Here is a 16,867-nt window from a genome sequence, read left to right as displayed (position 1 = left end):
TGCTCTTAATGTTTTTCAAAGTTTTGTGAGAATAGGCCGAGTTTCTGTAGAAAAGATAGTTGTAGATATCAGGCTAGCAGATGTCAGGCAGAGAGGGCGAAGACAGCGGGTCGAAAAATATCGATTTAGGCATCAAATACGGATCTGGCGAATGGATAAACTGAAGCTTTTCCACGTAGCGCCTTTTATGCAACGCATCCAATGAGTTTACGGCGTCAGATAACACCGGGGCTTCCATGAATGGCTGTATAACTTGCACGACTAATTGAAAACAATGAGAATAGGTCTAAAAAATAGGTACAATATGGCGGCCGGATACAGCGACACGTCATTTTGTGACGTAGGTGAGTAGGGTCTATACCTCACATGACTGAAGGGAGATGAGTCTTCCGGTTTAGACAGAACAACATGAAGCGCAGTTGAAGTAAGCAGAGGAACCAACGGAATTTCCAAAAATAGGTTCAGCGCAACGTAAATGAGACTCCGAGACTTTCTGTGCTGTGTGTGAACTCCTGGAGCCGCCTATATACATATGGTTGGAAGTGGAATGTTTTGAACAGCGTCCAGCTTCAAAGAGCCCATGTGGATCTACCTCACCATACGTCTTAAATCGAAACCAGCTGCAGACAATAAGTTAAGGATGTGCTTTAAACCTAAGGATCTACCTAGAAGATTGTATGTTTGTTCTTATCACTTCGTTGATGATTCGTGGACAAAATTATAACAACTTGCGCAGCCTGTGTTAACGTGAGGTGTAGATTCATACGCTGGCCACTTAAAGGGGAAATGTGAACTAAGGTTGGCCAACCATGTTTTTGAATAATATCAATGGCTAAACAATTATAAGCATATTTTCATTATTTTCTTTAACGCAACCCTTCCAGATTGTTTGTTTAACCCATAGCAACGCCCCTGACAACGAAAATGCTTTTCTTCGGCAATCTTCGGAAATTATGTCACACCGGGAAGTGCGGGGGAAGTCCGCCATACAACAGTATTGTTTGTTGCATTGTTTCACGGTAAGATGCCACGGCAGTGTGTGGCGATGTTTTGTTCTCACTCAAACGAAAAGTTGTACGAGTGGCCAAAGGATAGTAGGGCACCTAAATGGACACCTTTCCTTCGCACGAAGCGAATGAATTTCACGCCATCATCGAGTGACGGATAGATGACTGATGACTTTGTCAAAGCAGAGCTGCCAACTGTTGTGGAATGTACAGTAGAAGCTAGCGACGTTAGCCGAAAGCCAACTCGTGGCAATAGTCGTGGCATAGTTGTTGTTGTGTTCGCTAGTGTTACGTCCCAAGGACGGCTCGCGAAGGGCGTAACATAAAACGAGCCACACAATTTCGCAAGTGGCACAAAATTTACACAACAAACTCGCAATGAATATGGTAAATGGTGTTATATAGCGCTTTTCCACCTTTCAAGGCAATATGTACAAAATGTAGATGAAGCGCGGCTTCAGGGTAAGCCCAGGCCAAAACAACAAACAAAAGGAATCTACACTTGAACCCCAACCGCTAACTAAACCCTGATCATGAAAAAGAACGAAGAAAAGACAGCCACTAAAAATGTGTCGCCACTTTAGAAAATTGAGAATAAAGGGGTCACCTGGGGTAATATAAGTAAAAACCCTTTTCTTTGCTTGATAATTGTTGCTATTTGCAGTCAGTAGAGTGCAATATTTAGTTCACAATAGGGCTGCAGCTATCGAATATTTTAGTAATCGAGTAATCGACTGAAAATTCTATCGATTAATCGAGTAATCGGATAAAACAAATATATTTTTAGGTGAAGAGCAATTATAAATATACATGAGAAAACAAGACATTTCATCTAATTTTGAACCATTTTCAGTCAATCAATGTCTTTATTTTCGATGTATATTGTTGAAAACAGCCAACAATTGCATCTCAGATGTAACTAGAATTAAAAAAAAAAAAAAAAAAAAGACTAATTCACTGCTTTCACTCAAAAAACTTTAGATCTTATTACAAAAAAAAAAAAATATATATATATATATATATATATATATATATATATATATATATATCTTACCTAAAAATGCCGTTATGCTTGATAACACACATCACTTAAAAGTTTGGATTTTTTTCCCACGTCTTTCAATTGAATTTCTCTTTGTGTCAAGCCATTTTTAAGTTCTAGTTAAGTTTTAAGTTAGTCTAAACTGCAAGTCCTGATAGGATTTTGAGTTTTTGCAGTGTTCAAAATAAATGTATGATACAGGCTGTATTGGAGCACATTAGCACCAGTGCTACTTGGTGTTTTATCCAGCAATGACTACTGAGCTAAAATTGATAGTTAGCATGATTAAATTTTTATTTTACACCCTCATCACTCCACAATGCTATGTTATGTTAAAGCCTGTATGTAAGACACGTTAGCCAAGCATCGACAGTGGTCATAATGAATAGAAACCTAGCCCTCCGCAGGGCTAACGTTACTTCAGAACAGTAACGTTAATCTTATTTATTAGCGCTTAGCGCTCTTTATTAGCGCTTAGCGCTGTACTGCTTTAAGATGGCGGCTGTTTACTAAAGCTGCCCAGACGCGGCCGAGTCTGTCATTTAGCATCTAGTTCAACATACATGTGATCTCTATGAGACGCATGAGACGCTACCTGTACCAACGTAGCATCCTGCGGGCTAGTATTTAGCAACGTCGGCGTCGTTTGTGGCAGCTGTTGGCTGCAGTAAGTCCCCCCCCCCCCCCCCCCCTTTTTCCTCTCCGCACGTGACATCAGCGCGTTGTCCCGCATTAAAAGTAGTCCGAGCAAAACGTGATGCTTAGAGCTGTCAAAATAAACGATTACTCGAGGTGAATAAAATGACTCGGATCAGTTTTTAAACTCGAGTTACTCGAGTTGCTCGAGTACTCGTTTCAGCTCTAGTTCACAATCTCATTTATCAAAATATATGCTAAATTTGTCATAAATATTTAAAAGAAAAGCTGAAGTTGAAAGAGCCGTTTGAGAGCCAAAAAGAGCCGGCTCTTTTGACTGAGCCGATCCAAATGAACCGGATCACCGAAAAGAGCCGGAAATCCCATCACTACAGCAGATAGCATGTGTTGCAGCCACAGCAGTACAGTAGTTGTAGAAAATAATATTAAACATCATCATCGCAATAACAATATCAAAGACAACAAGTTGTTTGATGCGCAAAATTTTAACTTTAGTATTTTTTGAGCACCAGACACATGAAAATGCACGGATAGGGAGAGTATACCTTCCATAACACCAGCCTAGCAATACGGCTACATAACCACCCGTCTTTTTGGTGGCATGGGCTTGGTTCCACATTTGCCTTCATGAGCATGTGGTCCTCCCATGTCGTGATGATGGCAGATGGATGCAACATTTCCAAAGTGTCTTTTTTGAGGGATTTTGATGAGTGATGCCACTCCTTCTCCACTGTTGTTCTGGATGGAGAAAGCGTAAAATGGAAGTCACAAGCAGAAATGCGGTCGGAAAGTGGAAGTACCTCGGAAACTTAAGAAATGATGTGAAATGCCCAAAAATTAACTAATTGCCAGGTATTGGCTGACACTGACAGTGCTAAACTCCAATCCATTTGAGTGGGAGGGTTGGCAGCGAATGAACAACTTCAAACGGATTTGGATGTCTCCTAGCGATAAACTCATTGAAATTCATAACAGAAGGATGGTTTAGCACCACGCGATTGGACGTCTAACCTCATCTTATTGAGATGGCGTACGGAGCAGGCGGCCATCTTGGGTAGGATCTCAGTATCCTCTCATCATCTCCTTTCAATTTTTACTTCTGTCTTTAGTCACTTTAATGTGGCACATAAAAATGATGTAAACAAGAAAATGTGGACTTGTCTCTGTTTTCCGGCAAGTTGACCTCCCGCTGTGCTTTGAAGTAGACTTAGAAAAGAGGAAGTGCATTTCAGAACTAGATTTTGGTGATAATTGCAAATTTTTCTCATGTAAGTTTGAATAAGGAAGTCAAGTCCAGTCCCAGTCAAGATCTTTCTTTACACCGCTAAAATGCCCGGGCCAGATGTTTTTGACTTGGAAGTTTTTGTCGAATCGGGAAATGGTGAAAGGGGTGAGTTCAGAACGAAAAGTATGACCCACGTATTATTTAGTACTTATATTTGTCAAACTGACTGAATTTGGTTGAACAGCTGCAGCTTCAACATCTTCTGAAAATGACTACGCCTCAGTCAGCGAGGCACGATCGAATTCAAAGCCAACGAACGGTAGGTTGTCTCCTCGTAATGTAAAAGTCTGTTCAACTTGAACTACTACAACAGTCTAAATTACATACTTGCTGCTAAAATTTGATGTTTTTCTTGAGTTTCATAAAAGATATAGAATGTCCCATTCATGAATGTTTACTGTACATCAGAGGTGGGTAGTGTAGTAAAAAAAATTACCCAAGAGTAGCGTGACTTAAAAATAATATCACTCAAGTAAAAGTAGTCATTCAAAAAATGTACTCAAGTACAAGTATAAAAGTATTTGATGAAAAGAATACTCAAGTAATGAGTAACATTATGAGTTACTGCTTAAGATGTTTTGATATTTATTTTTTAAACAACTTTTTTTCCCAGCACAAAGTTATTTATATGAACTGTTATTATTCTACTGTACTATAACACATTACATAACCACATGAAGCCAAAAAAATACAAAACTAGGCCTGCAAGCAGGACTGAACGGTCCCTCGCGGTTTGGCACAACTCGGACGGCACGCAGCTCAGGTTGGTGGCAGATCGTCCCACTCTTAACATCTCATGAGAAATTAACCTGTCCTCGAAACTTGCCTCGTTTTTGTGTGGAACCTTGTTTTGTGGTGTGGCATGGCTGACAGAGATGTTTTTGTACATCCTGAGATGAGAAATACATTCAAATACCTAGGTGAAAAAAAACCCTATTGAAGAGGGTTCTAAAAAACGGAGGCGGTACCCAGCTGCGTGGCCACGCCCTTATTCAAAACCAAATTAATCTTCTCATTGGGCCAATTCGAGCAAGTGTGCCAAATTTCGTGGCGTATAAGCTGCTTAAGTACGGTAGGTTTGATGCTATGGACCCCGACAGGACCCTTCAAGGTACGACTCTCATCAAGCACAGGAATTTTGGCACAGACATGTTGTATATCTGCCAAGTTATGACCGTTCAAAATTTGTGGTTAGACAACATGGCAACAGTCATTTTCACATTCCTGTTTGGAGCCCTCTGCCTCAACAAAACCTAAATATTTTTCATCAGGCACCTGAACACATGGTGTTCCCAAATCCCAGCAGTGGGCGCCAGACCTAATGCGTATGATTTCAATGCAGTCGTGTTCAGGCTGGGATACCTCTCATACATGCCAGATATGAAAAAAAAAAAATTTGTTTTGTTTTTGCTTAAGTTAAAGTACAGATACAGCTGCAAAAATTATTTCAGTAACAGCACAAGTATCTAAGAAAAAAATAGAATAGTCAAGCAAAAGTACAAAGTACTTGCTTTAAAATGTATTTTAAAACTAAAAAGTATTTGCTCCTGATACAAAAATGTACCATATAAGGATATACTGTATACATATACTGTATATTTATATATCATACATATATTTATATTGTGTACTATAGATATAAATACAATAAATAATGTGTGGTAAAACTACTCTAAGAAGTACATATTTCTCAAAAAGTTACTCAAGTAAATGTAACGGAGTAAATGTAACGCGTTACTACCTACCTCTGCTGTACATAAAGACAAAGAGATGTAAAAGTAATCTCTGTGGGACACCATTGTCGCCAAAGAAGTACTTTAAAGTGTGAAAGTGTCGTGCAGTGTACAATTGAGTATTTTTGTATGTAAAGTGAAGTAAAGCTTATTTATAAAAAGTAACGCCTTTCACTTAAATGAGTCTCCAAGTACTTCACACAGCAATGTGTGTATACTGCATGCCTTGTCACAGGTGACAAGCTGGGAAGGTCAAAGTTGACAGAAGAGACAAAGGCCTTAGTAGCTTTGGCCGTTCTTCTGCTCTTAGCGTTAGCGGCTGGTCGTTGGGTCGGTGAGTTGTTTTTGTTTTTCCAGCAGTTTTGCATAGTAAGACGCTTTATATACAGTATATACAGTGCCCTCCATAATTATTGGCACCCCTGGGTAAGATGTGTTTTTTAGCTTCTAATATTTTTTTTTTAATTCAAATAATATGGGACCTAAATGGAAAAAAGAGAAAAATCTAACCCTCAATACAAGTGCATTTATTCAGTGGGGAAAAAAATCCCACATAAAGAAATAATTATTTGATATCAAATAACGTGTGTCACAATTATTAGCACCCCTGGTGTTAATAATAATACAACCCCCTTTTGCCAACAAAACAAGGTCTGGGGACTGAAATGGCCATGGGAGGAGCTTGATTTTGTGTCTGGTGAACCATTTCTGTGTAGATTTGACCATATGTTTAGGGTCATTGTCTTGCTGAAAGACCCAGAGACGACCTATCTTCAGCTTTTGGGCAGAGGGCAACAGATTTTGATTTAAAATGTCCTGGTATTTCAAAGCATTCATGATGCCATGCACCCTAACAAGGTTCCGAGGGCCTTTGGAAGCGAAAAAGCCCCACAGCATCACTGACCCACCCCCATACTTCACAGTGGGTATGAGGTGCTTTTCAGCATGCGCATCTTTCGTGGCACGCCAGACCCACTTAGAGTGTTTGTTGCCAAAAAGCTCAATCTTGGTCTCATCTGAACAAAGCACACGGTCCCAGTTGAAGCCCCAATACTGCTTGGCGAACTCCAGACGTTTGCGTTTATGATTGTGAGTGAGGAAAGGTTTTCTCCGTGCATGCCTCCCATACAGATCGTTCGCGTGTAGACAGCACCTCATACCCACTGTGAAGTATGGGGGTGGGTCAGTGATGCTGTGGGGCTGTTTCGCTTCCAAAGGCCCTGGGAACCTTGTTAGGGTGCATGGCATCATGAATGCTTTGAAATACCAGGACATTTTAAATCAAAATCTGTTGCCCTCTGCCCGAAAGCTGAAGATGGGTCGTCACTGGGTCTTTCAGCAAGTCAATCATCTAAAATATCGGAGAAAATGCGACAGTTACAAAAAAAATACAATTAAGCAATAGTTATGAGGTAGATATCCGTGATTTTTTTACAGACACCATTTGTTTCATTGTGACGTAATTTGTTTAAAAGTGTAAAATATGCGACTGAATATTTTTTTAGTCTTTTTGTTTTTTAAGCAAAATATTAGACATCAATTAATGATTCTAAGCTAAAAATGACAGACATTTTGAATAATAAATATAATTACTTCCCTTGTTTTTATGGCAGGTTTGAAACAAAAGCGGGGGCTTTCAGGGTAAGACACAAATTAAAAATAGTTTGGGGGCTTAATGCGCCTTGAATCTGCTATGGCAGCATATAGACATATTGCTCGATCAAACACAACAGTTCTTTTGGCTTAAAATACAGCAGTTTATTTTAAAGAGGGGTGCTAGAGCAGAAACTGCTTTTTCAGTCTTGTCTGTGTTTTCCACCATATACAAGTATTTGATACACTGCCAATGGGAAAACCCATTGGCAGTGTATCAAATACTTGTTCTCCTCACTGTATATATCTCCATTGTTACCACTTCATGTTTCGCAGAATACGAGAAGATTCAGATTAACAGGATGTTCCAAAAACTGAAGGCTGATTATGAGGCGTTGAAAGCCAATGGGTCAACCAGCCAGAGTGAGTAAAAAAAAAAGTCAAACAAGTCTTTCCCCTTCATGTGAGCTAAAAAACAAACAAACAAAAAAACTAACATTATGCTGCTAAATTGCTAACTATAGCTTACCCACAAAAATATTGTCATGTCGTCTTAGAGGGCACGTGCACGAAATGTGACGAATGCTGGGAGCCTAATGGAGAAAGCTGCTACTATTTCTCTCCAGATGCTTTGACTTGGGAGGACAGTCGAAGATTTTGCACTAACAGCTCCGGCGATCTGGTGAAGATCGACAGCTACAACAAGCAGGTGCGCCGACCACCACACCCAAATTTCCCCAAAAATATTTTAACACACTTTTCGGGTGAAAGGAGAAAAAGCAACTGTAAAGAAGAGGAATGGAGGTAGGGCAGATAGACACAGGGGAATCGTGATACAAGGAAATTATTGCAGAGTGATCAAAATCCCCAGCCCCAGAGGAGGGTCCGTTGGGAAGTCAAATCTCGGATTCAGGAGATGCCGTGTGGTTTTCGTCCCGGCCGTAAAACAGTGGACCAGCTCCACACCCTCAGCAGGGTCCTCGAGGGTGCATAGGAGTTCGCTCAACCGGTCTACATGTTTTTGGTGGATTTGGAGAAGGTGTTCGAACATGCCCCTCGGGGAGTCCTGTAGGGGTGCTCCGGGAGTACGGGGTACCGATCCCCCTGGTAAGGACTGTTCGGTCCCTGTACAACTGGTGCCAGAGTTTGGTCCGCAAAGCTGGCAGTAAGTCGGATTCATTCCCAGTGAGTGTTGGACTACGCCAAGGTTGCCCTTTGTCACTGATCCTGTTCATAACTTTTATGACTTTTACAGAATTTCGAGACACAGCTGAAGCGTTGAGGGGGTCTGATTTGGTGGGCTCAGCATTGCATCTCTGCTTTTTGCAGATGATGTGGTGCTTTTGGGTTCATCAAGCAGTGATCTCCAACTCTCATCAGAGCGGTTTGCAGCTTAGCGTGAAACGGTCCGGATGAAGATCAGAACCGCCAAATCCGAGACCATGGTGCTCAGTCGGAAAAGGGTGGTGTGCCCTCTCCGGGTCAGGTGATGAGATACTACCCCAAGTGGAGGAGTTCAAGTATCTTGGGGTCTTGTTCACGATTGAGGATAGGAGGGAGTGGGAAATCGACAGACGAATCGGTGCAGCATCTGCAGTGATGCGGACTCTGTACTGGTCCGTTGTGGTGAAGAAAGAGCTGACTCAAAAGGCGAAGCTCTCGATTTACCAGACGATCTACGTTTCTACTGTTGGAGACAGTCTTTCAGGTCCTTCGCGTGTTCGTTTTCAATTCGGTGAGATGGCTAGACTGGATTGTTAATAAAGACTGGAGGCAAGAGATCAATACTGTGCTGTTTTAATTTCTGAAATTTCTGGGTACATTCAATGACAGAACAAAAGCTGTGTAGAGAAATGCACACTGAACAGAGAGCTTGGCTTTGCTTATATGCTGTACAGATAAAGAGGTGTGTCTGTTTGGTGATTAATTCTTCTTGCAAAATAGGTCATGAGCCTTGCTGGTTGGCAGTTACAAGTCCATGATTATCTGAAGCAAAAATAACTGTCAGCGGTTTTCTGTGAAAAACAACTCCATTTATGGACATGATTGCATTAGGCGACATGTATACTGACTTCCCTACCCTCACCTTTGGTCATGAGCTGTGGACCGAAAGAACAAGATCCCGGATATAAGCGGCCGAAATGAGTTACAGCCGCAGGGTGTCCGGTCCCTTAGAGATAGGGTGAGAAGCTCGGTCATCCGGGAGCGACTCGCACAGTTCAGAAAGTCCTGTCGCTTCATCTACGTCATCCTAAACCCCCCACCCCCCACCCCCCGGATTCTTCTGGTTTGATTTTGCGGTTCAAAACTTTGTCTACTCCAACTGCACTTCATTGTGTTCTATCCAAACCGGAAATCTGTAGCAGAAAATGTCAAAGACATTTAAGCCAGTTATGCTCAGGAAACTTGCCTATAGTATTTGTTTTACCATAGCTTGACACACTAAACACACTAGAGTGAACTCTTGTAGCTTGGTGGAAACGTTCATCAAAGCATTTACTTACCTTTAAAATTGTACAAATTGACAGATGATGGTCTAGGATTTCTTGCCGGAACTCCCCGACGTGAAGGTCGCCACGAATCTAGAAATATTCATTTATTTATTTATTTTATATTCAAAATTGTATTTTTTCAATGATTTGCAAAATAAAAGTTAACAAAAACAGCAATAACCCCAACCTCCCTCTCCTAATTTTTATTTTCCCTCATTTCCTCACATACTAAATGCCAAATCTCAATTTTAACTACTTAAGAACATAGGATATATACTGTATTAAAATTGAAGTTAATGTTATATTATGCAGAAATGGAGTGAAATGGAATATATTTTGAAGATCGCACAAACATTGACTTTTTTGAATCATAAGGAAATGAATAAGTAGCCTAAGATAAATGAACAAATATAAGTCCAAAGTGCACATTGACAGCTAAGATGTTCTGAACCTCCCCATCAGAGCAAATAAAACTAAATATGATAAATAAGCCTTTTCAAGTCTTTCGTTGCGCTTAAAGATTTGATCCATTTTATGTTGCATTGCCCTTTTTTTGTCGCATCAATTCAACAAGCTTTTCTTTTCTTTTTTTTTGCTGTTCCAGAAAACATGCAAATTTGAACCAATCAGAGCTAAACATCTCTGCTGATCACATGTCAGTATGTCACCCAGTTGAACGGATAAATGAGTCCAGGCGTTTTGCTTTGCTGCGTGTGTCATCATCGTCAGACTCAGATAACTGCAACAGCTGGGAAAACCTCCATGCCGTCCGTGGAATAAAATCAATAATAAATATTGGTGGAAACGGATTACGCTACACCAGCACTTTATTATGCTTGTTATTAACACTTGTGTATGTAAATCTGATGTTGGTAGATTGTTTTATTCTTGGGGCTGAAATGCATGTGTGTCAGTTTAGCTTTTTTTTTTTTTTTTAAATCGTAAATGGTAAATGGTGTTATACTTATATAGCGCTTTTCCACCTTTCAAGGCGCTCAAAGCGCTTTACACTACATCGCCATCTACCCACTGGTGATGCAGCACCAGGAGCAATGTGGGGTTCAGTATCTTGCTCAAGCATACTTCGGCGAGTTCATCAGGGAAGAGAATTGAACCCACAACCTCTGGGTCAGGGGGCAACTACTCTATCACTGAGCCACGCCATCCCCAAATAGTGTTTTGACAGTGCTTTCATATTTTCGGAATTAAAGCACCATGTACCGGAACAGCATTCCGGCCCCGAATCTTATACCGGAACAGTATTCCGGCCCTGAATCTTATATCGGAACTGCGTACTGGCCCTGAATCTTATACCGGAACTGCGTTCCTGACCCTTCTGGCCCACTTTCACCCCTGCATAAATGTGAAATCATGTTGGAGGTCCTGCAGTCCTTCCTCCTCTAAGCCGCAGCCGTCTGGTTCTTTTCGGTAGCCGAAGTACTCCTATACTAGCGAGTTTGTCTTTTTTGAGGTGGGAAAAAGCTCAGGTGGAGTGTCATCGACAGACACAGGACAGAACAGCAAACAGGAGGGGGGGGTGCTGCTGCTGTAAGCCATGGATTTCAGATAGCTAATACCAATAGTAATAGTACGGTACGACGGAAAATTTTTGTGGTTTTGAAACCGTGACGTTTTCATACCGTGGTAAACCTTGAAACCAGTAACCGGCACTAGTGTGTATGATAGGTATTACTATGCCAAAAGCAGTTTTCTTTGCATTTCAGTGGTTGTAGGACCACCCAAAAAATTACAAAATGTATTAAAAAAATTCCGGCTCCGCGGCAACCTTTATGTCAGGAAGTTCCGGCAAGAAATTTGAGCCACTTTCAACCCTGTTTGCTCCTCCCAGACAAAATGGTTTGGACGTCTAGTGCTGTCAGTGACAGTCAATAAGTAAAATGAATGCCCTTTAAGAGTTTTTAAAAGTTTATAATAAATAGGGTTGTTCCGATCATGTTTTTTTGCTCCCGATCGTTTTAGCTTGAGTATCTGCCGATCCCGATATTTCCCGATCCGATAGCTTTTTTTTGCTCCCGATTCAATTCAAATCATTCCCGATAATTTTTCCCGATCATATACATTTCGGCAATGCATTAAGAAAAAAATGAATAAAACTCGGACTAATATATACATTAAACATACAGTACATAAGTACTGTATTTGTTTATTATGACAATAAATCCTCAAGATGGCATTTACATTATTAACATTCTTTCTGTGAGAGGGATCCACGGATAGAAAGACTTGTAATTCTTAAAGGATAAATTTGACTTTGTATGTTGTGACTAAATATTGCCATCTAGTGTATTTGTTGAGCTTTCAGTAAATGATACCGTAGCCATGCCCAAATGCATGATGGGAAGTGCAACTATGACTGTGCGTAGGGCTACCAATTGATATATCTTCTCTGCATTAGGAAATAACATAGGGTGTTAAGAAAAAGATCAATTACTACCTTGCTTCCCCACATTGCTTCCCACGTTATTTCTAATCGTAGGGAGAGGGATTGTAAGGCTTTAGCCAATTAAAAAAAGGCTCCAAAGACTGCCAAAATTCACTCTACTCACTTTACGCTGCCTTTTATCTCTCTATATAGGTAAAACGGCGTCATTACAGAATGAGCGTGACAATGCGTGAGTGGGTCGTGCGGCGCATGCATTAATTGCGTTAAATATTTTAATGTGATACATTTTTTAAAAAATGAATTACCGCCGTTATCGGGATAGATTTGATAACCCTACCTTAAGCCTAAACTAAAGACTCAGGATGAGTGTAACATTATGTCTGTAACGTTAAATACAATTAGAAAACGATTTAATTAAAAAATATACAGTATGTACAGTACATTAAAAAAGGTATGTCCGATATTTTTTTGCCGATTCCGATACTTTAAAAATGACGTGATCGGACCCGATCATCCCGATCGATCGGGACATCTCTAATAATAAATAAATAAAGGGAATACGCGCATGAAAAGTTTAATATTGACTCCTACATGTTTATAACTTTCATTAGAAATTTTTGGCACGGAGACTGTTGGACATAATGTCCTTTGAAGAGGACAAGTTTTGGATCGGCCTGACGGACTCTCAGCAGGAGGGTCAATGGCTGTGGACGGACGGCTCCCCTCTAAATCTCAGGTTCCGTTTGTGCTCAACATGATTCCAAAAATGTTTCCATGTCTTGTTTTTAAAACGTATTTTTGGTATTTTTGTACGCTCAGCTTGGCATTCTGGGCCCCATGGGAGCCTGACGATTGGGTGAACGAGAGAGGCGGCGAAGACTGTGCACGCATTGGTGACCCGGACATTGCAAAAGAATTGCAGAGCTGGTTCGACAGAGCCTGTAGCATTCCGCACAGGTGGATTTGTGAGAAAGCGGCGCAGAAAGGATGAAAACTTCACCTGATTACCATTACTTTTGAAACTCCACAGAAAGACAACAAAATGAATAGAATGCCATTTCACAAAAATTGCGCCTCATATTCCTCCTCCAAGCACGTTCTTTTTTGTTGTTGTTGTTGTTGTTGTTAAAAAAAAACTTGCAAAAACTTGCCTCTTTCATGTAGAGCCCTGGAAAGTGGTACAAATGATTTTTTTTTTTTCGCTGTGCTAACGTTTGTTAAGGGAAAACCTATCGTAATTTTCGCGCTGTAAGGCGCACCTGACTATAAACCGCCACCCACCAAATTTTACACGAAAACAGCATTTGTTCATAGATAAGCCGCACCAGACTATAAGCCGCAGCTGTCCTCACTGTATAATGGGATATTTACTACACCAAAAGATACTAACCGGTAACAATTTATTTGACATCGGCATCATAAACTGTCAAAGACCAAATGAAATTGAAGCTTTGAACCAATTTGCTGCAAAGCTTCATTGCTTCAAGGAACTTCATTTGGCCTCACTGCTCCCTTGGTGGAGATAGTCAACCTCTGCTGCCACCAGCTGTCATCACTGTTGTCGTCCAACATGCCTCCAAGCATGCACTGGAGCGCTACAAATGTAAATAACAATCAAAATTCATTCTGTGCTAATTATTTCTTCAGTTACTGTTCCAGTTGTTTCATTAATTGCTAGTTATGGTATTTGGTAACACTTTATTTGACAGTGGCGCCATAAGACTGTCATAAGACAATCATACTTATGACATGACACTGCCGTGAGCGTTAAAGTGATCTTCTAACTTAAATACATGTAGGCTCTAATTAAACCACAATTGTTCTCTTGTACTAAAATATGTTGTTAGAAACACATAAAATGTTAAATCAATGGCAATATTTTATAATATTTAGTCCATATTTTGACCGTTAGTTGGCGCCATGGTTTGCGGGCTCGCAGTGATGACGTCATTGGCATCTTTCGTGTTTAACAATTGCTTATTGCTGCCTAAACTCGCGAAGTAAAATGCCACGATGTGCTGCTTTTGGATGCAATTTCCAGTCAAATGGAAACAAGGGGAGTGAAGTGAGTGGTCAAGGTGGAATTATTATTTTTTGTGAATAAATGTGCACAAGTGGAAGCTTCTCCCCCTTTTTGTTCCTTGCATGCACGTATCCTACCCACCACGCGTTACAACTAGCACCCAAACATTTTTCCTGGATCCTCAGTCAAGTAAGGGATCCGTCTATTTTCTGGATCCGACGTTCCCACCGCGTCTGCAATATTGGTTTCGGATCTGTCCATTTTTTTGATTCGTCGGTCCCACAGCGGCTTTTTGGATCAGTCTATTTTGTGGAATCGACGGCCTAATCGCGGCTGCGACATTGTCGTGGTATCGGTCTAATTCCTGGATCTTCGAGAGAGTAAAAAACGCGGATTTGGATTACTATTGCTATCTTTTTTATTGACTATTCTTCGTGGGAGTTTTCCCCAAATCATACTAAATAATTAAAGCACTATGGCACGCTACAGTGACGACAGTGACTCTGACGTGGACCTTGCAACAATGTTGGGAGTTCGTCAGGGAACGCGTGTTTGCGTACTGCTGAGCTCCCGAGTGAAGAGTGGTCAAGGTTGAAATATTTTTTTTTTTGTGAACAAATGTGCATAAGTAGAAGCTTCTCCCCTTTTTGGTATTTTTATACATGTATCCTAGCTACCACGTGTTACAATGTACAAGAAATGGATTACACAAGGTGTGCTCTTTGGCCTGTACTGTAAGCACACGACAGCTCTGGATGCTAACAATCTACATAATTATATTGGGATAAGTTTGAAAACGCAATACGCTTACCTTGAATATCTGCTAATAAAACCGGACAGCATACACTCTCGCTCCCAACCGGACTTCCCAACAGGACTCTCTCGCATCACCAGTTTTGCCCAACTTTTGTCTTATCAGGTATTTGCTGCACGCATTTTTCCCTGAAGCTTGTCTTGTGAACGACCAACAGTGCTGTCCTGCTCTTCACTTTTCAGATCTGGTTCAAATAGGAAGGGTAGAACTGACGACATGTTGAGAAAGCTAACGAGTGACACGCTGGAATTTCGGCAAAGGGACCGGTGACGTCACGCACTGCGACATAACAAGAACGGCGACCTATCACTTAAAATAATTTTACAAACTTTATTAAAACAAAAAAATTAAGAGGGGTTGTAATATCAAATTATTATAACTCATACTAACATGTATCTTTTAAGAATTACTTGTCTTAAAAACAGAGGATCCCTTTAATGAATGCTTATTTGTCATTTTGTGTCATCCGGCAAATTCTTTCACCTTTGAATGCATGCAAAAGATCCGAACTGGACATAAATGGAGTTAGTGACATAATTTGCCCGATGACACTTAGTGACATCTGTCATAAGCATTCATTAATGGGTATATCGGTATCGGATTTTTGGAGTTGGACAATGTCGAGATATTGGTTAAAAGTCATTATATCATATTAACCTATTACAGTGGTATGAAAAAGTACCTGAACCTTTTGGAATTTCTCACATTTCTGCATAAAATCACCATCAAATGTGATATGATCTTTGTCAAAATCACACAGATGTAAAAACAGTGTCTTCTTTAACTAAAACCACCCAAACCTTTATAGGTTTTTATATTTTAATGAGGATAGCATGCAAACAAAAGGGGGGAAATAAGGAGCAATTGAAACCAATGTTTACCAAACAATTTAAGTCAGCTGTGTGGCCAGTCACTGATGAGTGGTTTAAAGCTGCCCTACCCACTATAAAACACACACCTGGTAAGAATCAAGATTGTTGATTTGTATAAAGCTGGAAAAGGATACAAAACCATCTCTAAAAGTTTTGATGTTCATCAATCGACAGTCAGAGACATTGTCTACAAATGGAGAGAGTTTGGGACTGTTGCTTGACTCCCAAGGAATGGCCGTCCACCAAAAATGACGCCAAGAGTTCAGTGCAGAATACTCAGAGAGGTAAAAAAGAACCCTACAGTGTCTCCTAAAGACTTACAGAAATCACTGGCACAGTCCAATATCTCCGTTCACGCATCAACTATCATCGGAGGACTCACAGAGGAAGCCACTGCTCTCTAAAAAAACATTGTTGCTCGTTTAATGTTCACAAAAAGGCACTTGAACACTCCACAGAAGTTGTGGTAAAATATTTTGTCGACTGATGAAACCAAAGTTCAATTGTTTGGCAGTAACACACAACGTAATGTGTGAAGGAAAATGGAACAGCTCACCAACATCAACACCTCATCTCCACTGTGAAGCACAGTGGAGGGAGCATTATGATTTGGGGCTGTTTTGCTACCTCAGGGCCTAGACAACTTGCAACCATTAATGGAAGAATGAATTCAAAAGTTTATTAAGATGTTTTTCAGGAAAACCTGATGCCGTCTGTCCTACCCTTAGGCTAAAAAGAGGATGGATGCTGTAACAAGACAATGATCCAAAACATGGAAGTAGATCAACTACAGAATGGTTTCAGAAGAACAAAATACACGTTCTGGAGTGGCCAAGTCAAAGTCCAGACTTGAACCCCATTGAGATGCTGTGGCATGACCTAAAGCAGCGATTCATGCCAGATATCCCAGGAATCTGACTGAACTACAGCAGTTTTGTAGAGAAG

General features: G+C 40.5%; 1 protein-coding gene across 5 annotated transcripts; it reads left to right on the top strand.

The window, feature by feature from the left end:
• The first annotated feature begins 3,668 nt into the window (after positions 1-3,668).
• LOC130910391 (hepatic lectin-like) lies at positions 3,669-14,325 on the top strand. Of its 5 annotated transcripts, XM_057827635.1 has the most exons (8): positions 3,669-3,760; positions 3,980-4,096; positions 4,176-4,250; positions 5,960-6,058; positions 7,654-7,740; positions 7,875-8,026; positions 12,825-12,949; positions 13,033-14,325. In XM_057827635.1, exons 2-8 carry the CDS (start codon positions 4,036-4,038, stop codon positions 13,202-13,204), a joined length of 771 nt encoding a protein of 256 aa, XP_057683618.1. In that variant the 5' UTR covers positions 3,669-3,760; positions 3,980-4,035; the 3' UTR covers positions 13,205-14,325. The 5 variants fall into 5 exon arrangements, with proteins under 5 accessions (XP_057683618.1, XP_057683619.1, XP_057683617.1 ...); XM_057827636.1 differs by lacking the exon at positions 3,669-3,760 and having other exon boundaries at positions 3,773-4,096; positions 7,944-8,026; XM_057827634.1 differs by lacking the exon at positions 3,669-3,760 and having other exon boundaries at positions 3,773-4,096.
• The last annotated feature ends 2,542 nt before the right edge of the window (positions 14,326-16,867 follow it).

The sequence above is a fragment of the Corythoichthys intestinalis genome, chromosome 22 (assembly GCF_030265065.1).
Source record: "Corythoichthys intestinalis isolate RoL2023-P3 chromosome 22, ASM3026506v1, whole genome shotgun sequence".
Taxonomy (NCBI): domain Eukaryota; kingdom Metazoa; phylum Chordata; class Actinopteri; order Syngnathiformes; family Syngnathidae; genus Corythoichthys; species Corythoichthys intestinalis.
Note: the sequence above shows the minus strand (reverse complement) of the source record. Positions and strands in the feature narration are given on the sequence as shown.